The 22,262-nt window shown below is 46.3% G+C and overlaps 1 protein-coding gene across 1 annotated transcript; it reads right to left on the reverse strand.

Annotated features, from left to right (window-relative positions):
- Positions 1 to 1,388: 1,388 nt before the first annotated feature.
- LOC119381836 (uncharacterized) lies at positions 1,389 to 21,696 on the reverse strand. The gene is made up of 2 exons (XM_037649589.1): positions 20,627 to 21,696; positions 1,389 to 1,407 (listed from the first exon to the last, which is right to left on the reverse strand). Exons 1-2 carry the CDS (start codon positions 21,694 to 21,696, stop codon positions 1,389 to 1,391), a joined length of 1,089 nt encoding a protein of 362 aa, XP_037505517.1.
- Between the last annotated feature and the right edge of the window lie 566 nt (positions 21,697 to 22,262).

A 22,262-nucleotide genomic window follows, 5' to 3' on the forward strand; every position in this document is an offset into this window, starting at 1 on the left:
AGTATCAGGCAATAGCACGTATCAAAGTTCAAGACAAGTTTTACGAGACAAATGCTTATGAGACGGCGCCGGACATGACGGCCAAAGGAGTCATCAGAGGAATCCCACTCGAAGAGGGTCCCAGAGACATCACAGCAGCGGTTGTTACTACCAAAAACCCAACGGCGATAGCAGCGAAGAGACTCAGTAATACTACCACAGTGATTGTGCTGTTTGAAGGACACAAAGTGCCCACGTTTGTCCGATACAGGGCAGCGCTGCTCCGCTGCTCCCTGTACCGGAAACAAGTGGACTTCTGTCGCCAATGCAACAGACTGGGACACCGGGGAGACGTGTGTCCCAACCCTGACAACAAGCTTTGTGCCGGTTGTGGAACACCAAATCCAGATGAAGGTCATCGGTGCGAACCAAAATGCCAGCTATGCGGTGCGGACCATTCCACCGCAGACAAGACATGCAAAGCCAAATTCAAGAAACCCTTCATTGTTAAGCAGAGACAATGGCAAAGGCTGCAACAGGAACGACAACAAGACTATGAAGATTCTATCTCAAGAGAAGACAAGGCCGAGTCTCGCGGAAAGTCTGGCCTCCCAAACGCAAAGGAACGGCCCTCGAGATCAAGAACAAGGTCAAGCACGACATCGAGATCTCCATCGACCCGTCGATCCTCATCCCATTCTGGCTCCAGGAAACCGGGGACACGACCCAAATCCCGATCCACGTCCAGGTCTACAACCAAGCCACCCACTTCAGCAGACCCGAAACCTACTTCAGCAGACCCGAAATTTAAGGTGAGCTGGGCAGACGTGGTCGAGGGCGCGCCCCCGGGGTCTGGAGGGGAGACTGCCATTGCCAACGAGATAAGGGAACTAAAACACGAGAACGCGCAGTTGAGGATTATGCTAGCACGCATGAGCGATGAAATCAAAATTCTCAAGGAGGAAAAACGCCTAGTAAGTCAGGTAACTCCAGCTCCACATGCGAGCACGAAAGAGCCAACAATTGAAATCCCGGACAACAACATGGACGAAGGGGATGATCCCCCTCCGCTAAAACGCAAGGCCCAGGCCAGAAATGTTAAACAAGATAACGTGACGGTAGATAAAGCATTAGCCGATATACAAAAGAGCCTTGTGGAGATACAAAAATCAAATGAAAAAAGGGACGACATGATGAACCAAATGGCTAAGGCGATAGCAACTATTATGAATAGATTAGACGTCTTAGAAGCAAAGCAGTTGCCAGGCAGTGGACTCTCCTCTGGTGCAGGAGAAGCACCACAATCTATACCAAATTCTCAGCCACAGAATTATATAAGGTCAGCTTCTCTCCAACCTCCTGCTTCCACGCCATGGTCACACCCGCAGTGACGCGGGCTAAGAAAGCGTTCAGAATGTGGCAATGGAACTGTAGAAGTTACGAAAACAAAAAGTCAGTTTTGCAGCAGTATTTAAAAGACAAAGATAAACCGGACGTCATAATTTTGCAGGAAACACATGGTATCGCAAAGCTAGCAGGATACAGATCTTTTGGCTATGCCGAAGGGGAGACCAGGGCATTAACCACGCTGGTAAAAAGAAGCATCGCGTGCGTGCAACACAATACAGGTATAGTGCACATAGACAATATTTTATTGGAACTCCTGCCGCGAAAGAAGACAGGGCGCAGCTTATTTATTCTGAACATTTATAGCAACCCCATGCAACATAAGCATAAATTCAAGAACCTATTCCAGAAAACACTTAGACTCGCTGGAGAAAATCTAGTAGTTATAGCAGGAGACTTCAATGCGCAGCACACCGCCTGGGCATATCTATATACCAGGCCAAAAGGAAGGGCCCTGTGGAATGACTCGCAAGAATTAGGCCTAACGCTCGTCACCGACCCTGGCAGTCCAACCAGAATAGGCACGGCGCTAAACAGGGACACAACCCCAGACCTAACTTTCACCCAAAATATTGAACAGGCAACATGGCACAACACACTACAAGATTTGGGCAGCGATCATCGCATATCAGAGTTACACTTCGCAGATGGCCCAAGTAGCCCCAAAGAAAGAGAAATCAAATTAATAGACTGGGAACTGCTTCGTCGAAAGCGAGAGGCGACGGAGCAACGATCCATCACAGACATACAACAATGGACTAAGGAGTTCAGTGATGACATCAAAGCTGCTACTAAAATAGTGCCGCCTGAATCTAACTTAACGAAATGTGACAGCAAGCTTCTCCACATGTGGGAAGCTAAGCAGTCACTCCAACAAAGACTTAAAGGCCAGAAGCATAACAGGAAGCTGAGAAAGCGCATAGCGCTTCTTAACAAAGAAATCGAACAATATGCTAAGCAACTCAGCAAACAACAGTGGGACGAGATTTGTAATTCCATGAACGGGCAATTAAGCACCGGTAGGACCTGGCACTTGCTCAGGTTCCTACTTGACCCTGACAATAACAACAAAAACAACATTCAAGCCATTACTAAGCTAATACACGCTTATGATGGAACAGAAGAGGAATTTCTCAAAGAATTAGAGCAGAAATACATCACACAGGCACCCCCTTGTAACCATCCTAGCTACAACGGTAATGCAAACTCAACACTAGACGAGGAAATTACGGAGGCCGAAATCCGCGCGGCCCTACAAAACTTAAACACCAAATCAGCCCCAGGACCAGACGGTATCACTAACAAGACACTTAGGAACCTCGATGATAAATCAATCACAATATTAACAGAATACATGAACGAGTGCTGGATAAAAGGAAAGGTACCAGCCCAGTGGAAGAAAGCGACGATAACGCTCATTCAAAAGCCTGGTAAGAAGCTTGAGATCGACAACCTCCGACCGATCTCCCTAACATCCTGCGTCGGAAAATTACTCGAACATGTCATTTTACACAGAGTAGACAACTTCTTAGAGGACAATAACATATACCCAGATACGATGATAGGATTTCGCAAAAACCTTTCGACACAAGATGCGATGCTTCAACTTAAGCATCAGGTAATCGATTATAAAACGCGCTCTACAAGGGCGATCTTGGGCCTTAATCTTAAAAAGGCTTTTGATAATGCCAGCCATGCAGCCATATTGGAAACCATCGAACGAATAGGACTAGGGTAGCGGACATATAACTACATCAAGAGCTTCCTATCAGACAGGAAGGCAGTCATCTCCGTCGGAGGCCTGAAGTCGCCCGAGATCGACATCGGCGGTGCCGGCACGCCGCAAGGCTCTGTCCTATCCCCGATGCTGTTCAATCTCATCTTGATAGGGCTGCCGGAGAAACTCAATAAAATTGAATCCCTTCACCACTCAATCTACGCGGACGATATCACTATCTGGGTCTGCGATGGTAGTGATGGCTCAATAGAACAAAGACTCCAGACAGCAATAGACACAGTAGAGGAACACCTCATAGGAACAGGTCTCACATGCTCTGCAGAAAAATCCGAGCTTCTCTTATACCGCCCCACCCTTAGGGGCAGGCCTCCCAACGGATATGACAGAAATGAGGCTTACGAGGAAATTAAGGTACACACCAGGGACGGCCGAAGTATCCCCATAGTCAACCAGCTCAAGGTACTGGGCCTAGTAATCGAGAACAAAGGTACGAACGGGGAAACCATAAGGAAATTAGACACGAAGGTAACAAACACCATGAGATTAATCAAACGCATTACTAACAAGCACCAGGGTATGAAGGAAGAAAGCATCATACGGCTGATACAATCATTCGTAATCAGTCAGATCACATACATAGCAGCCTTCCATAATTGGTTTGCAGCTGAAAAGACCAAAATTAACAACCTGATAAAAAAGGTGTACAAAGTAGCACTAGGGATTCCCATCAGTACGAGCACGGATCTCTTTCTAAAGTTAGGACTCCACAACACACTGGAGGAACTCATAGAAGCACAACAAATATCTCAGGCGGAACGACTAACGAAAACCACAACTGGGCGGAATATACTACGCAAACTAGGAATGAATTACCACAGTCAATACGGAGAAAAGAGGACAATCACGAGAGAAATTCGTGAGAAACTGCTAGTACCGAATATACCCAAGAACATGCATCCAGGTTACAACAAGGGTAGACGCACAAGTAGAGCAGAGAAAATGATTCAAAGCTATGGGTCAGACGACAGAGCCGCCTTCGTTGACGCGGCTGAATACCCAAACAGAAATAGCTACGTGGCAGTAGTCATAGATCATAACCAAAAGCTTCTTACCAGCGTGTCAGTTAATACCAAATTTTCCGAGACAGCAGAGGAAGTAGCCATTGCACTAGCATTGGTCTCCACGAATGCTCAATACATCATTAGCGATTCACAGGCGGCCATTCGAAATTATGCTAAGGGCAGGATCTCCCCTGAGGCGTGGCACATCATCAGTGTTAACGAAGCCATATTCTCCAATGCAGAGAAGAACGACAGGCAACTGCTCTGGTTTCCAGCACATACAACTCCAGACATTCCCGCAATCAACCCCAACGAGGTAGCACACTGCGAAGCTCGAGGTCTTACTCGCCGAGCTGAGCAAGGAGTGACTTCTGTCGGTCAGGGGAACGTGGAGGAGGAGATGTGGAGAGAAAAAGATCGTTTAACAACATTTAGCGATATAACCAAATTCTATCAAATGCGGAGGCGAATTTTACCACCGCCTCACAGTAAACTCAACAGAGCTGAGTCCGTTGCTTGGAGGCGATTACAGACAGAAACCTATCCGAATCCCGTGCAATTAAAGACTTTTTACCCTGAGATATACACGAGCGACACATGCAAGCTATGCAAGTCGGCTAAAGCCACCCTACAACACATGTTGTGGGGATGTCCAAAATATCAAGATCGCATGGCAGTCTCCCCGGAGGATCTACGGGCGCGGTGGTCGACCGCGCTGCTCAGTTCAGAACTGACGGAACAACTTTGGGCCGTCCAGCGAGCCGTGGAGGCAGCGCGGGAGCAACAGCTCCAAGCGGCCATCTAGGCGGCCCCAGGCCCGGGCCTTCCATTCGCCGGATCTTAAATAAAGTTATTTCACTCACTCACTCACCATCTCCCACTCAGGTTAACCACCTCCCCGCTGCTTCGCATCCACACATGGTTTCCTTTAGCGGGAGATGGTGTAATTTTATTATTTGTTTGTTGCGCGTGCGCCAGCTGTGGGTGAGGAAGGTTTTTTTGTAACACCACCTGCTTACACAGGTCAAGCTAAACAAGCTTCACTTGGAAATTGTTGCGGTACTCGGAAAAGTATGCTGGACATTCAAATTTAGAATATTAGCCTTTAGACTTTAAGTGTGGAGCGCTTTAGGGGCCGGAGCTGTCGTATGATGTCGTATGTTATCCTCGTATGCTGTCGCAGCTTGGCGTAAGGCAGGCAAAACCACGAATAGCATAGCCATCTGTAGCATATTGAGCGCGCGCTCGCGCTAAGGAGACGTCTTCTTCCTCTTGTTCTTCGAGCGCCTTGATGATAATATAAAGTGCTGAGCACTTTAAGGGCCCGTGCTGTCGTATGCTTTCGTCGCTTGGCGTAACACAGGCAAAACCACGTATAAAAGTAGAAAAAAAAGTGGAAGCAAGGGATAAATAGAAAGAGAGAAAGAAAGTGGTAAAATAGGAAGAAAAGAAAGAGCAAGAAAGAGAAAGAAATAGATAAAGCGGGAGGAAGAAATAACTAGAAATATAGAGAGAAATTGACAGAAAAAAAAACGGGAAAAGAAAAAAAAAGAAAGAGCGGAGTAAAGAAAGAGAAAGCCGAAGAGAAACAAAGAAGGCTGCCCAGCTCCACACGTCCTTCAGGCTTGGTTTTATTTTTTATTTTTTTCGCCAGCTTTGCAGCTACTGGTTGCTGCGACAGCTTCTCCGTCTTTCAGAGCAATTTGTAGATTACGCAGGTCTCTGCTTAATTTCGACGTTTGGAGTGCAAGTCGTTGTTGCTTCTTGCTCAAGAACAAGTCCAGCAAGCGTCACTGCATTCCCTGTATTCTGCTTCACTTTTGCATGCTGCCACATGTTTTTCGTTATGGATTGTTTCTCCTCCCCAAAGCAGTCGCGAAGTCACGAAGGTTTGGTCATAAACACGCTGATGCTAGATAGCGACAGGTTCAGTAGAATTGAAACGGAACGGTTCGGAGCATGTTTAAGAAAGGAGGAGCTCATGGTTGCTTTAGTACCTTATGGTGAATGTAATGGATTATTAAAAAGAAGCCGCGGAAAATTGCTCGCTGATAAGACCGATAAGCATTCAGTGAAACGGAACATGATAAATAAGGCTTAAAAATGGTCCAGTAATTCAGAATAAAAAAAAAAAACGCCAGGCCTGCGCTGAAACCGCAGCACAGTCACAGCGAAAGCTGGAAGAGCGGCGTTTCTAGAGCCCGCTAAGCTCTCTTCGGGCTACCGTACAAGTACACCAGAAAGGTACCCACTACGCCATAAATCACAATTTTTGTGAAGTTGGGAAGCACCTACTAAGGCATTATTCGTCATTCTGCGGAGAAGCGATGCACCAGCTACACGTCTCTAAGGCATTATGTGCACTTTGTTGACGCGACGACTGATGATGATGAAGAATTATGGCTCAGCCCTTTGTAATGGGTTGGAATCTTTAAACGGGCCACCAGTTATGTAATTTGCATTTGGTGACGCCCGGTCGCTATTTCACTCTCCCGTCATGCTGTATAACATACGTTGACGTGGGAGAGAGACGGGGGGGGGGGGGGCGAAGAACTTTACGGAGACCCCGAGGAAATGGTCATGCGCTTATGGGCTTCCTTGGCAACCAATGCAGGTGCACTTGCGAGGAACCCACTACGCTATCAATCAGTGTAATTTTACTGAGACCCCGAGGAAGTGGATCATGCGCTTATGGGCTTCCTTGGCAACCAATACAAGTGCACTTGCGAGGAACCCACTACGCTATAAATCATTGTAATTTTTGAGAAGTAGGGCAGCAGGCACTGTGCCATTTTTCGTCATTCTACGGAGAGCGTTGGTACCTGCTATACGCATGTAAGGCATTATGCGCACATTGTTGATGCTGTGCCTGATGACGATGAAGAATTACGGCAGAGACCTTTGTAATGGGTTGGGAGCATTCAACAACCTACTCGTTGCGCAATTCGCATTGTGTGACGCCTGGTTACAGAATTCGCGTTGTGCGACGCTTGGTGCTTATTTTACTCTTCTACCACGCTATATTGCATATGCTAATGTGGTTCCTTCCCGACATGAAGCCTGTAGAGGACCTTTTTGCAAAGCAGTTTCAAGCACCGGCATGGCTCAGAGGTTGAATACTGGGCTCCCACGCAGAGGGCCCAGGTTCGAACCTCTTTCCATCCTGGAAATTTTTCTTCTTTCGTTTTTTTTTTCTTATTTCGAGCGATACTGGTTACGGACACCGGCGGCGGCGGTGGCAGCGGCGGCGGCAGCGGTGGCGGCGGCGGCGGTGGCGGCGGACAACTACGGCGCCAAAAACGACGGGTGAAATGATCTCATAACAGCTTTCGCTGTAAAAACTGAACAGGACAGACTCATAGGCTAGTTTGTAGTGCATAATTCTGAACAGTAGCGCGTAGAAGCACACGGACGGCGACAGATCAAGACGGGACACAGCGCTAACAACTCAGTGTTTATTGCCCGTGATCGCATATATATACACACGACACCACGGGAAGGAGTAAGAAACATAGGGGGGGGGGGGGGGAGGAGTATACAAGGCAATCGACCCAGCAAATCAAACAGGTGGCTGAAGCAACAAAAATACCATTTCCGTTTCCGATAAACAGAGTGAAGAGCAACTTCAAGCGTCTCTATGTTTACTGTCTGCTGTTTCAATAATTTCTCTCGTGAGCTGGTCAGAATACAGACGGGCAATACAGGCAATCAACATTGAGTTGTTAGTTAACGTTGTGTCCCGTCTTGATTTGTCGCCGTCTGTGTGCTTCTTTGCGCTACTGCTCAGAAAAATATTGAATCTTCCCGACGGCACATCACAAGTGGCGTCATCGAGGTCCCTACATTGGGATACAGCTTTAGAAGTCTGCGGCATATTCTCCTCAAAGGCGGATGCACACAAGCCTGCACCAATGGGCGCGCACTCCAGATTTACGTCATGAGTTGGACGGCCGGTGACCCCGCCTTCGGGCAACATTGACGAGTGCATGAGCGGGACTATTTCTTTAGTCGTGGAGTCGATCGGCTGCCGCGCTTCGGTCGCTGAGCGGGGCCTCTCCGGACTTCTTAAGTTGTATGCGACTATAGTTTTAATGAAATAATTTTCGAACCGCTCTGATAGCGTCTGTGCAACAACGGTCACTTGTGTACTGCCATATCCTCATATAAGGCGACCGAAGGCTTACGGCACTGTGCGAAAACGCGTTTGCACACGAAGCAATACATTCGTGCAGGCGTGCAGTCCATCGCCGGGAACCCGTGCGATCACTTCATTGATCCAGCTTCATTCTGATATGGTCCACATATTTATACAGACAGTCTACTACAAAAACAATTGTCTCATAGGCTGTTCTCAGCGTATCAGAAGCCGCTTTGTGGGAGACTCCATCACGGCGACTGCGCGCAGTGGGCGTTCAGTGCACTTATTCTACCTTCTTGTGCTTTCCTTTTGTCCAAAAATGTTATTTTGACCGGAAAAAAAAAAGGAACTTCCCTCGTTTCGAGAGCACATACAGAAATGTCCAGGAGGGCTCCTGCGTTATCCTTTTCTTGGGCGCCTACATCCAACCAATGAGGAGGGCGCCGCGTAATCCCTCATTATACGCCAACGAGGCGCTGCCGATAGATGGCAACTCCGTAAATTCCCCCCTTCCCCAATAACGCAATTATAGCGCTATCCTTCACGCCCTACGTCAATCTTCTTTGAGCCACCTTGGGAAATCTAGGATGTAAGCGTGACACAAAAGGTGCACCGGTAATAGCTTGTAAGCGTGACTTGTTACGCATTTTAATGCATTTTATTGTAATCGTGCTCAACCAGAAAATCAATGCGCAAACACTGGGCAGAATTGGTTTGCAGGTAATTTTGCACAAGCACGAACCTGACACACGCTGCTCGCAAATCAGTGAGCGAGAGAATGGTATTTACTCCGTAACGATGACTAAATTACCTGTGAAGCTATTGTGACAGTGGACATCAGGCCTGTGACTTCGTTAATTTCCAATGAAAGAAGGTAGCACGTGCAGACGCAAGCAAAGACAGCTACACAGCACAAACAAACCGGACGCCATCTAATGAAGCAGTCTGAATTATTTCAGGCAGCAGAGACTGCTGCCGGCATAAAACACTTTCGTGTTAATAAATCTCCTTGTACAACTAAATACCAAAGAAGTTTCTGCGTGGATTTTGCATTCATTCATTCATTCATTCATTCATTCATTCATTCATTCATTCATTCATTCATTCATTCATTCATTGCTGTTGCTATCAGTGCTTCTTCTGGTAGATCTTGCTCCTTGTTTGGGGACGAATTAGTAGCACACATTTAAAGGGAACCATTCCAAGCATTTTCTCCTTCTTTTAACCGCTTGCTTATAGGATAAAATGGAAACACAATTCAGGTTTTATGTACATTTTATTGCGCAGGTTACAAGTGAATCTACTTTGGATAGGCAGCCGGACTCTGAAAAAACACCGCATCTAGCACAGAGGCTTTTGAAGGTGACTTAAGCTTGGTGTATTCTTGTAGATTCGGCTCTATCGACGACGTAGGTGAGAAGTCGGCCCGAGGTGTATGTCAATGTTGTTGTTGTACGGACACTGTTTCTAAATGTTCGTGGCGTCTTGCAATGAAATAAACTTTTTCTAAACATCTCGTTGTTGTTTGGGCACTGTTTCCAGGTGTTTGTAGCGTCCTATGGTGGAATAAACTTTTTCTAAACACAGATCTACTACTGCGGCAATCCAGTCCAACAGAAGGGCTGGATTGTCTCGTTCCCCGACGCCATCACGCGATTGCTGAGAGAGTGTAACTTGGAGAAGCCACAGCATCTCGCCCAGCCCCTACAGGCCCGAACGCGCTTCCGCGTATATATATATATTATATATATATATATATATATATATATATATATATATATATATATATATATATATATATATATATATATATATATATATATATATATATATATATATATATATATATATATATATATATGCCTGCTTGAGTGTGGCACCTGCCACATGCAATACATAGGGCAGACGGAAACAATCGCATGCCAAATCCCAACCAAACCTTCCACTATCAAAACATGTCAACATGCCGGGCCACTCATTTAACAACCTCAAAGTGACGATAATAGAATCTGGATTCCGCACTAGCCATGACCGTGAGCTTCGTGAATCGTACCTGACTCATAAATTTAACACTCTCTCCTCTGGAATCAACGAAAGCAAAGGGAAACTAACTTGTCTAGCACTAGACTAAGAATGAAGATGCGCTTGTTGCACAGTGTAGCGCCTGTATCGCCTGCATCGCGCCTTCTTGGTCTTTTATTTTGTTTTAATAGGTTGGTTTTTTGTTGTTTGTTTTTTTTCCATTTTTCCCTTTTTTTCCTTTATTTATTTCAATGGCTTGAATTGTACGCTCATTTATCACCCTCGTTACACTGAGATGTACTTATACTGTCACGCCTTGTCATTACACCTGTGCATATGTACATCTTCTAACTACGCATAATCACGGTACACGTCACAATTATCGGAGAGATTCGATCTGTATGTCTTACTGTCTGTATTCGCATTCTGTTCTGTTCTTAAAACACGTGATAATGTGTGATGCGCATTGCTGTTCCAATCAGTGCAGATGGCGCTGACGTATTTTTAAAAAAAATCACAGCATATCCACGGAGTGAATGATGATGAGTGGGCGAAGCTGCGGAGGTTCATCGGTAAAACGTGAATCTTCCGTGAATTCTGCCCAGTACATCATCACCGACGTGAGATCGGGCGCGTTTATACTAAAGGTTCGATGAGTTATGACAACTTGCAGCTCACTTTTATTTTACATGTACGCTGTGAATTTTCATTGTTTAGAAAACCATTGCTTTAGAAAACATCTGGCGTCTTTCGTTAAGCAGCTGGCGTCTTTTCGTTTTGCTTTAGAAACTTCTGACGTTCTTTCGTTTTGCTTTTAGAAAACATCTTGCGTCTTTCGTTGGTTTATTTCATCAATCAACGGCGTTTTGAACAAAATTTTTATTGTTTAATCACGCACAGGAGAAATCTCACCAGGCACTACCTTGGAGGTAAACAATGGCTGCTAATGGGAATGAGAGACAGAAGAAGTCGGCTTTTAGGTAACACTTACACTTCTACTTCTACTAACGTTTCCTGCTGGAACATGCCAATGGCTGCTAATGGGGAATGAGAGACAGAAGAATTCGGCTTTTAGTTAACGCGCACGCTGCGAAATTTTTATTGTTCAACAACGCACAGGAAAAATCTCGCACCGGCACCACCTTGGAGGTCAAAGCGTAAGACTGCTTACGCACTACGACTACTACGACTACGACTACGAGGGACGAACGGGTGCCGCCTTAAGGAGCTTCGCCCCTAAAAGTTCTTTTAAAGCCATGTATCAAATGTTCTCGCGTTACTCTGACGAAGGCTGGTCCACCAGCTGAAAACGTTAAGTAAATCTGCTTTCAAGAAAGTTTCGTCGCCCCTTCCTTGCATATATATATATATATATATATATATATATATATATATATATATATATATATATATATATATATATATATATATATATATATATATATATATATATATATACATATACATACATACATACATACATACATACATACATACATACATACATACATACATACATACATACATACATACATGTATGATTTGAGGTGATTTTTTATATTCATAGAGCTGATCAGATGACTTGATTTTCAAAACTGTTTATTTTAAATCAAGGAAGATTCTGCACAAACAGATTGCGCAGGTTGGGCCGCCCTATGCCGCGACAACACAGCCGTGTTTAATAACATTTTGGAAATGTTACCTTGAAGTTTAAAAAGTACACCCAAATTTAACCTGATCATCTGAGCATTGCATCATCAAACTTCCCAGTCTTAGTTTGGCGTTGTAGATACCATGATTATGAAGAACCTGCTATGGACTCGAGTACCTTAAATTCTCACCTATTAAACAAAACATGTGGCTGACAAAGCATGGTACTTCGCAGAAGTCTTCAGGATAAGCCGAGTGTCAATTTCTTTACTCTTAGAGCCCTCTTATATAAAGTCTTTCTTAAGAAGAGGAAGACCAAGTTCAGTCGAATAATACTTCAGCAAATCACATTGAGCTGGTTGTGTATAGTTATACGATTATAAATGAGTACGAATTTATATACTAGGTGTCGTTCCTTGTCCTCCTACATTTCCCAGCTTGGGTGGGGGGTGGAGGGAAAAGGGGCGAAGTGCCCCTTTACTCCACCCCTCCGGTTCCTCCGAGTAAATAGCCTACGTAAACTGTGCAAGCTCAAATTTTCCTTGAAATACGTGGGCCATTATAACGTTAAACTACCCCGCATTGGTGCCTTCCGTATAGGTCGTTAGCTTCTAATGATTGGTCGAAATTTTCTGGGTCACGCTTACAGCACCTGCTCGTAAAACGACGCAACAAATGACGCGTAAGTGAACCACCGCGTAATTACCACGTACGCATGACTGCGTAAAAAATAATAATAATGAACTGCTTTCAATACGGCGTATAGTTTGTCATTGGTTCTTTGCAATTCGTCAAAAATTTTCAATGTGCCATAAAATCGTCTCCTTGTTACGCGGCGTCACAAGTCTGCGAAAACTCGCGGCGTTCAAGTGAAGTGTTCACAATAAGCAGCACACCACTGTGCTGAACAATAACTTTTCTTCGGAATAGTCAGACAGTGTCTCTTTCTGAACGTAATTTAAAAGGGCTTCCAGCCAATCACATTGGCAGCGGCTGCTTCTAGCAGCTGGCGAGATGGATTCATATGTGTATAATAGATACTTTCAGTTGTAGTATAACGATGTTGAGCTGTTTTTGCGCCTGTACAACTCTCTGTGAACTCATCGTTGCTGACAGAGAGGTAGAGAGAGAAATAAACATTATTAGGAACAGACACAATCCTTTGCAGGTAGACGGCCTTCTTAGTCCAGAAAACCGTGGACGCTGATCGTCTCCCTGATGAGATAAATCTTCGGGGCAAACTTGAAAGCTGGGCTTCTATATGTGCTCGAGTCGACTACCTTGCTACAAGTCGCCACGATTGCTGAAGGCTACCATACGATAAGAGAGAGATGAACATTTTAATGAAGCTGGAGATGTTTGCCTGGCTGTTCGCCTGACATGCTACTCCAGGTGCTGGGTGACGATTATGATATATGCAGTTAGCCAAATGAAGCAGGCTAATGGGAGACTAAAGTGGGAATCTATTTTAGCTGTCCTGGCTAGGCACAACTAAAATACTGGACACTTCTGCACACTCGTCAACTCACAGCAGCTTGAATATGGAGCAGTGGTGATGCTATTCGTTTTCAAAGAAATAAACTGAATTTCCTGAAAAGGGAGAGCGTTTGATCGGGGTATAAAACGTTTATTGGTTCGTGCCCATATTTGCGTCGCGGATTACTTAAATTTCAGGCCAGGCAGAACAAAATAAAATCATGACAGACCGATGTATTGTTATGTAGCCCCTGCTGAGCGATAGCCTCATCTCCAATGCTCGAGCGGAAGACGCACAAGCGTGGAATAGGCAGCCCGAACCGCAGAGAGCCTACAGTGCGTGGTCATGACACACGGAACACAGTCGTTACAGCAGAATCGTTTGACAAATTTTACTACAAAATTACGTTACTGCTGCGTTCAAGTAAAACTTTGCCTGACTTGTTAGTTTCCCAGTTTGCAGCCGACAATAACCACTGTAGAAAGTGGGAGGGGGGCGGCGGAGCCCCCCAACATTTTTCCGGGGGGGGGGGGGGGTAGCACCCCCCTTGCCCCCCCCGGTAGATACGCCTATACACGTGGGAGACCTGAAGCTGCTGTATACGACCAGCACATCGATGAGGTCAAAGAATTGTTCAATTTTAAGTCAGCACTCCATCCTGCTCCTTCGAAATTATTTCACCTGCTTGCGTGTTTTAAAGAACTCCTATAAGGACGGCGACAGTGCGATACCGACACCGGTGGAGCTGGTTAAGCACGCGTCAGATATAACTTGCAATAAATAATTATACCAACACGGTAATAACGAAGCATCTTAAAGCTGACGCTCGGGTACAGCGAAGGCATTGCAAGAGGCGCAAAGTAAAGCGCTTGCTAAGCCTTGGATCACGCTTGGGAAATGGCAAAACAAACAAAGCTGATCCAAGCACCAAGAGAATAAATCAGAACTGAAATAAATCTCCTTGGACAGCTAACTCCGAAAGGAGTTTCTGCGTGGATTTTTCATTCATTCATTCATTCATTCATTCATTCATTCATTCATTCATTCATTCATTCATTCATTCATTCATTCATTGTTATTGCTATCAGTGCTTCTTCTGGTAGATCCTGCTCCTTGTTTGGAGACGAATTAGTGGCACACATTCAAAGGGAACCATTCCAAGCATTTTCTTCATGTTTTAACCGCTTGCTTAAAGGGTAAAATGGAAACACAATTTATGTTTTATGTACATTTTATTGCGCAGGTTACAATTGAAGACATTTTGGATAGGCAGCCGAACTCTGAAATATAACCGGATCTAGCACAGAGGCTTTTGAAGGTGAATTAAGCTTGTCGTATCCTTGTAGATTCGGCTCGATCGACAGTAGCTTTGGTCACATGTCGTGCGATTTATAATGTTTCGAAGTGTTCGTAGCGTCCTATGAAGAAAGAAACTTTTTCTAAACATAGATCTAGTGCTGCCGACAATTCAGTCTTACACAAGGGCTGGATCGTGCCAGTAAGGTGTACCTTATAAGCAGTGTTGTATGCGTTACCGAAGAAAAGTAACTAAATACGTTACTCGTTAGGCTAACAAAAAAGGAACGCGTTACCGCCCTGCGTTACCGATAAAAAAAGTTAACGCGTTACCGTTACCGAAAAAAGTAACGGACTTTACTTCTGCCGTTACTCCATAATCAGAAATTTTAATCATTGCGCCTTCGCTGCAGGAACCTACAATAAGAATTTTATAAAGCCCAAAGTTCTCATTTAACTAGAATAATTTGCAAAAATGTGCCGTTATATAGTGGTCTGAAGTTGGCTGTACAGTTATATTTGATTGCTTCTATCTCCGTGGCGAGGCCATTTCTCTCAATGTGACATTAAATACAAGACGATCGATGTCGCCATCAACGCTCTCCGCAAAGAAAACATCACCTGAACAAACTTGCAGTAATTAAAATGCGCGCTTGTACTAAAAAAAATTAATGCGCAAACTTGTAGCAATAACAAAAAATGCTTGAATGAAGGAAAGAAAGTGACCTTAAGGGCTCGTTTTTCTTTGTTATACACAATAATAATGAGAACTAACAGAGAATAATGCCAAGGAAAGTATAGAGGGTGTTATTTGTAGTAATTACAATATAAATGTGAAGAAAGTAAAGTGGGCGAAAAGATAACTTGCCGCCGGCAGGGACCGAACCTGCGACCTTCGAATAACGCGTCTGATGCTCTACTACTGAGCTACGGCGGCGGTCATCCTCTCGTCCACTTTATGGGGTATATATGTGTATTGAAACCTAGGAGCGTTAGTCAGCGCAAAGAAAAACGAGCCCTTAAAGTCACCTTCTTTCCTTCATTCAGAGCGAGGGTCTCGTTCTGGCAGACTTGATGCCTTCAGGTAATATGCGGGGGATTATCTGTCAGCTGCCAGCTCGCAAAGATATCACGTGCTACGTGACGCCAACAGGCAAAAAAAGACTGTGCCACACTCGCCGCCATGTCTGCGATCGGCGCTGACTAACACTCCTAGGTTTAAATGCACATATATATCCCTTAAAGTGGACGAGAGGATGATCGCCACCGTAGCTCAGTGGTAGCGTATCGGACGCGTTATTCGAAGGTCGCAGGTTCGGTCCCTGCCGGCGGCAAGTTATCTTTTCGTCCACTTTACTTTCTTCCCAGTTATATTGTAATTACTACAAATGACACCCCCCATACTTTCCTTGGTATTATTGGCCGTTAGTTCTCATTAAAAAATGCCTAAGTGACGTAAATCCGGGAAAAAGTAAATGCGCGCAATTTTTTTTTCAATTTAAGCTGTGTAATTACCGCAAAAATTGCGAGTGCGTGGGAAGCTGTTCAGGGTCAGCCTCGCTTCCTCAGGAATTCAGTGAGTGAGTGTGAGTGAATAACTTTAATAAGTTCCTGCAGGTTTCCGGGCTGGGTTCCCGCCTAGGAGTCGGCCGAGAGACCGTGTCTCTCAGCAGCTTCCTTGGCCTGCTGGATCGCCCAGAGTTGATTGTCTAGTCCTGAGCTGAGCAGCGCGGCCCGCCAACGCACCCGAAGGTCTTCATTGGAGGCCGCGTCCCTAGTTTTGCGTATTAGCGCTGGACACTCCCAGAGAATATGCGCTAGTGTGGCCCTATTGGTGCAATACTTGCATGAGTTGTCTGTATACAAATCAGGGTAAATGTGCTTCATAATTACGGGATTAGTGTAGGTGCCTGTTTGTAATTGCCGCCATTGAACGGACTGGGCCCGGCTAAGTTTGGGGTGGGGCGGGGGGTATTCCCGTCGCTGAATTTTATAGTGTTGGGTAATATCGCTGAATTTGGTTAGTCTATCCCCCCACTCCCATTCGTTCACAAGGGAGTCCTTTCGGGTAGTGTCAACCGCAGACGCAGCTCGGAACGTGAGGCCTCGAGCCACGTTGTGCGCCACCTCGTTAAGATTGACCTCCGTGCGGTCGACGGGTGTGTGGGCGGGAAACCAGAGGATGTGTGCATTTTGTTCGTCAGAGCGGGTTTTGCCTTTAGTAAGGACTTGCAATGCCACTGGAGAGATCCTACCATTTGCAAAATTTCGAACTGCCGTTTGTGAGTCACTGATAATATATTGGGCATCGGTGTGAGCTATGGCCAGCGCGATAGCTACCTCCTCCGCTGTTTCTACGTGCCTTGTGTTGATCGAAGCACTGGTCATGCATGTGTGCGTATGGTCTACAACCGCAACAGCAAAACGGCGACCGTCTCGATAGCGCGCTGCATCGACAAACACGGCCTCCTCATTGCGGCCAAAACTTTGGAGCATAGCTCTGGCTCTACTGATTCTTCTGCCTTTGTTGTGTTCAGGATGCATGTTCTTTGGCAATGGTGGTATTATGAGTTTAGTACGGATATCGCGTGGTATGTCGTGTTTGTTACCGTGTTGTGTGTGATAAGAAATGCCGAGACTGTCGAGAATGTGGCGGCCGGCTTTGGTATTGCTCAAGCGCTCGTACTGTGAGATCTGTTGCGCTTCAATTATTTCTTCAAGGGTGTTATGAAGGCCTAGTTGGAGGAGGAGTTCCGTGCTGGTACTCTGCCGAAGTCCTAGCGCCTGTTTGTAAACTCGTCTAATGAGCCCGTTGAGTTTGGCTTTTTCTGCCGCGAACCATCGGTGGTAGGCAGCGACATATGTAATATGGCTGAGCACGAATGAGTGGATAAGCCGAAGAATACTTCCTTCTTTCATGCCCTGATGTTTGTTAGTGATTCGTTTAATGAGTCGCATCGTGTGCGCGACTTTAGCTTCTAATTTACGGATTGTCTCACCATTTGTACCTTTGCTTTCAATAAGAAGTCCCAAAACCCGTATTTTATCGACTGTCGGTATGATACGTCCGTCCGCCGTTTTCAGGGTAATGTCTGCATATGAGCATGTAGGACTATACTGTTTGGGGGGTCTGCCTTTGAGTGTAGGGCGGTATAGGAGGAGTTCGGACTTCTCCGCCGAACAAGAGAGCCCTGTCCCATGGAGATATCGTTCTACGACGTTTACCGCTTCTTGTAGTCGTTCTTCTATAGAACCGTCGCTGCCGTTACATATCCAGAGCGTAATATCATCGGCATAGATGCTGTGATGAAGCCCGGGAATCATTGACAGCTGTGAGGGCAATCCGAGAAGAGCCAGGTTGAATAATATAGGAGATATCACCGAGCCCTGTGGAGTTCCCGCGCTTCCTATAGATATCTCAGATGATGTAAGTGGGCCCACTTTAACTACGGCTTGTCGGTTCGTGAGGAAGTCGCGAATGTAGTTATACGTCCGAGTTCCCAGATTTAAGGCGTTAACCTGTTGGAGTATTGTAGCGTGTGTAACGTTATCAAATGCTTTCTTAAGGTCTAAACCTAGTATAGCTTTGGTTGAGCGGTCCGTGGTGTCTATGATTTGGTGCTTTAGTTGGAGCATGGTGTCCTGGCATGAAAGGTGCCTTCGGAAGCCTAACATAGTGTACGGGAGAATGTCATTGTCCTCAAGGTAACCTGTTAGTCGGGCTAGGAAGGCGTGTTCCATGAGTTTGCCCAAACAGGAAGTTAGAGAGATGGGTCTAAGGTTGGTAATGTTGAGTGGCTTCCCCGGTTTGGGGATAAGAATCATCTCGGCAGCTTTCCATTGTGGGGGCAAACGTCCTGTGGTCCAGCACGTGTTAATGTAATCCGTAAGATGAGTAATGGATTCATCGTCGAGGTTACGTAATGTCTTGTTCGTAATGGAATCAAGACCAGGAGCGGATTTGGTGTTAAGGCGGTGTAGTACTGCACGAATGTCTGCTTCGGAAAATTCTTCGTCAAGAGTTGCATTTGTCTGACCAGTGTAATCCGGGTGTAGTTGAGGAGGGGCTTGGGAAATGTGTGTGGTTGCTACCTCTCGCAGGAGCTCCTCCTCCGTGCCTGTGTAATCATGGATAAGCTTGTGGATATTTTGACGGTGGACTGTCTTGTTGTTATCAGGGTCTAATAAATGGCGGAGAAGGTGCCATGTTTTGCCGAAACCTATTTGATTGTCCATGGTGTTGCAAGTTTCATGCCAGTGCTGCTGGCTTAATTCCTTGGCGTATGTTTCGATCTCTCTGTTTAGGAGCGCTATACGTTTTCGAAGGTTTCTGTTTAATTTTTGGGTTTTCCACCTCTTCTGGAGGGACTGTTTGGCTTCCCACATATGGAGAAGTCGGCTATCAACCTCCTCGAGGTGCGCCTCTGGGGGTACTATTTGTGTAGCCTGGTCAATGTCCTGTCTTAAGCAGTTTGTCCAATGTACAATGTCCTCGATAGATGTGACCTTATTTTCTCGTGACTTGCGGAACTTAGCCCAGTCAACTAGCTTGTGTTGCTTTCCTGCCGGTTTGCGAGGGCCTCCCTTGATGTGGATATCAATGATGTAATGGTCGCTACCTAAATCCTCCAGTGTGTTGCGCCATGTCGTAGTGGGTGCATGTTTGACGAATGTGAGATCTGGTGTAGTGTCCTTGCTAGAACTGGTGCCTACCCGGGTGGGCACGCTTGGATCCGTGATGAGAGTTAAGCCCTCGTTTTGGGAGTCGAGCCAGAGATCTCGACCTTTTGGGTGAGCATAAGAATAACCCCAAGCTGTGTATGGTGCATTAAAGTCACCGGCTATTATAATGGAATTGGAACCGGCGATGTTGAGAGCGCGCTTAAAGAGTGTGCGAAACCTGTGTTTTCTGTGTTTAGGATTACTATATATGTTAAGAATGAAGAGGCTAGCATGTGTTTTGCGATGTGGGATGAGTTCAATTAGGATGTTATCGATGTGTCTAATTTTAGTGTCGTGTTGTATAACAGTGTGGTCTCTGCGGACTAGGGTTGTAAGGACAGTAGTCTCTCCAGTGGCGTATCCAATTGCACGGTACCCTGCCAATTTGGCGAGACCGTGCGACTCCTGGATAAGAATAATATCTGGCTTTGTTTTATCTCGTATATATTGGGTTAAAACAGCTCTCTTATTCGCGTAGCTTCGACAATTCCATTGCCAGATGTTGTACGTGGATTGCTTAGCCATGGTGAGGGGTGGGGGGTATAAATGTTGCCGGCTGAATCAAACCGGTGGGCGGCGATGTGGGTTGTGATGGTTGAGCTCCGGGCGCCATTCCGTTCGATGGCTGCGGGGAGATCCAAGTCTCCAATGCTAGCATTCTTTGGTTAAAGTGCTCATTTTGCTGTTGTATTAGTTGAGTAAGCGTCTCTATACGATCCGTGAGAGTAGGTATGAGGCGAGACGTGGTGGTCATCCACTCACTGAATTCCTTAACTGATTTCATGAGGTCGGTAAGGGCGGTATTACTGGTGGTAATGCGTGTAGGTCTGTCCTCACTAGCTGAAGTTTCCGCTTTACGTTTAGGTGGCGGGGGGGTTGCCCCTTCCTCCATTTGATCCACGGTTGCTTCAGGTATGGGTTGTACGGGGTTATTTACTGGGGTTGGTTCTGAGTGTTTAACTCTACGAAGTTCCTCTTTAAGTGTGCGGTTTTCCTCGCTTAAAGCATTGATTTTCTGATTGCATTGAGTTAGCATTTGTTTGAGTTGTTTTATCTCTGACTCTAGCTTACTCATTGCGTTCTGAGATGCGGCCTCCTCAGACCCATGCTGCGTTCCCGCGACCACGTCTGCCCACCTCAGCTCTTGTAGTCCAGGCGTTCGGCTCCGTGACCTGGATTTGGACCGGGTACGGGTGCGGGATCTTGGCCGGCCCCGGCCTCCTGGTTGTCGAGGGGAAGGAGAGTCCTGCTGATCTGCATTGTTACTGGCTGGTGTAGGCTTGGGTGAATCTTGTTGTTGGCGCTCCCAGCGGCGACGTTTCACAATGTAGGGGGTCTTGTAGCGTGCCTTGCAGGTCCTGTCGGCCGTCTGGTGGTTGCTTCCACAGAGTTGGCATGTGGGTGTACACTGGTGGTCTTGGGTAGGGCTCGGCGTCCCGCAACCTCGACATATACGATCGTTGGGATTCGGGCACACATCAGCACGGTGCCCCAATCTGCCGCAGTGGTAACATGTATCGATTTGTTTTCGGTACAGGGTGCATCGCAGTAGGGCTCCACCGTAGCGAACGTACGTCGGTACCCTGAAGCCCTCGAACAGCACGATCACCGTCGTTGTGTTACTCAGCCTTTTTGCAGCCATTGCCGTGGGATTTCGTGGTGTGACGACGTTGGCGGTGATATCGCGGGCGCTATCTTCCAAGGGGATGCCGCGGATTACGCCTTTGGAAGTATAGTCTGGTGCCGCCTCGTAGGCACTGGTCTCATACGTGTTGTTGCCGACCGTGATGCGGGTTATGCGTTGATACTTATCAGCATGTGCCTCTATGGGTGTACTCACGACGATGATATTTTGTTGTAGATTAGGGCAGATCATGTCCTCATCCTGAGCTTCTCTCGGGATTGCTGCTGCTTGGTAGATACTGGTCGCTAGGCGGACGGCTCCGCATTCAGCGACGCGGAGGCCTCCTCTTGGACGTATAATTATCTTGTAATCGCCCCGAGGTAAATTTGGCATGCGACTTGCTTTGGTTATTTGTTGTAAACGCTGCTCGCCTTGCCTCTTGTTGTTGTTGCAGTCGGAAGTCTCCACGCAGGCAGCCGACGCTTGCTGCCGAGTTGGCTTCCGTGAGCCGACGGTTCGCCACCCTGCGCTTTCTTCGAGATCTTCACTGGAGACCTGTTCCCCTTCTACTGCGACTTCCATCTTGTTAGGAAAATGAGGCGTTTCCGACGCGCCAACCGATGCTCCCTTGTTACCACCTAACTGCTCAGCAGCGTTCGTGGCGGCTGCTGCTGCGGCAGCCGTGCATATGTGCGTCCTTGATCTCGCTCCGGCCTCACTGATTTGTAGTTGTCCGTAAAGTGGCGAAAAATTGGGCTCCCACCTTGATTTTGGTGTCAGGTGGCTCCTGGAGATGAGCTGGATCTCGTGGTACCAAATACTTGTGGGTATCCGGTGATTTTCGCTGCAATCTCATGCGTTGAAGTCGGAGCTGACGCGACCACGCGTCCGCTCGCTCTGACGATCGCAGCGCCTCCTACCAGGAATTCAGTAGCCAGAAACTTAATCGCAGCTTCAGATAGCAAGACGCAAAACTAATTTGGGAAACAAAGTTTATAAGCAGTGCCAAAGTATTGCACGAACAACTTCCTAATGTAACTGCAACTTTCTAAATGTAAGAAGCAGTTGCATTTCAAAGCTGTCATTGGAGAGCTTGCCTCGTGTCTTGCTGAATACGACCGCACCTACACTAAACAGGCGCTCGACTG

This window comes from Rhipicephalus sanguineus, chromosome 2, assembly GCF_013339695.2.
Source record: "Rhipicephalus sanguineus isolate Rsan-2018 chromosome 2, BIME_Rsan_1.4, whole genome shotgun sequence".
Taxonomy (NCBI): Eukaryota; Metazoa; Arthropoda; class Arachnida; order Ixodida; family Ixodidae; genus Rhipicephalus; species Rhipicephalus sanguineus.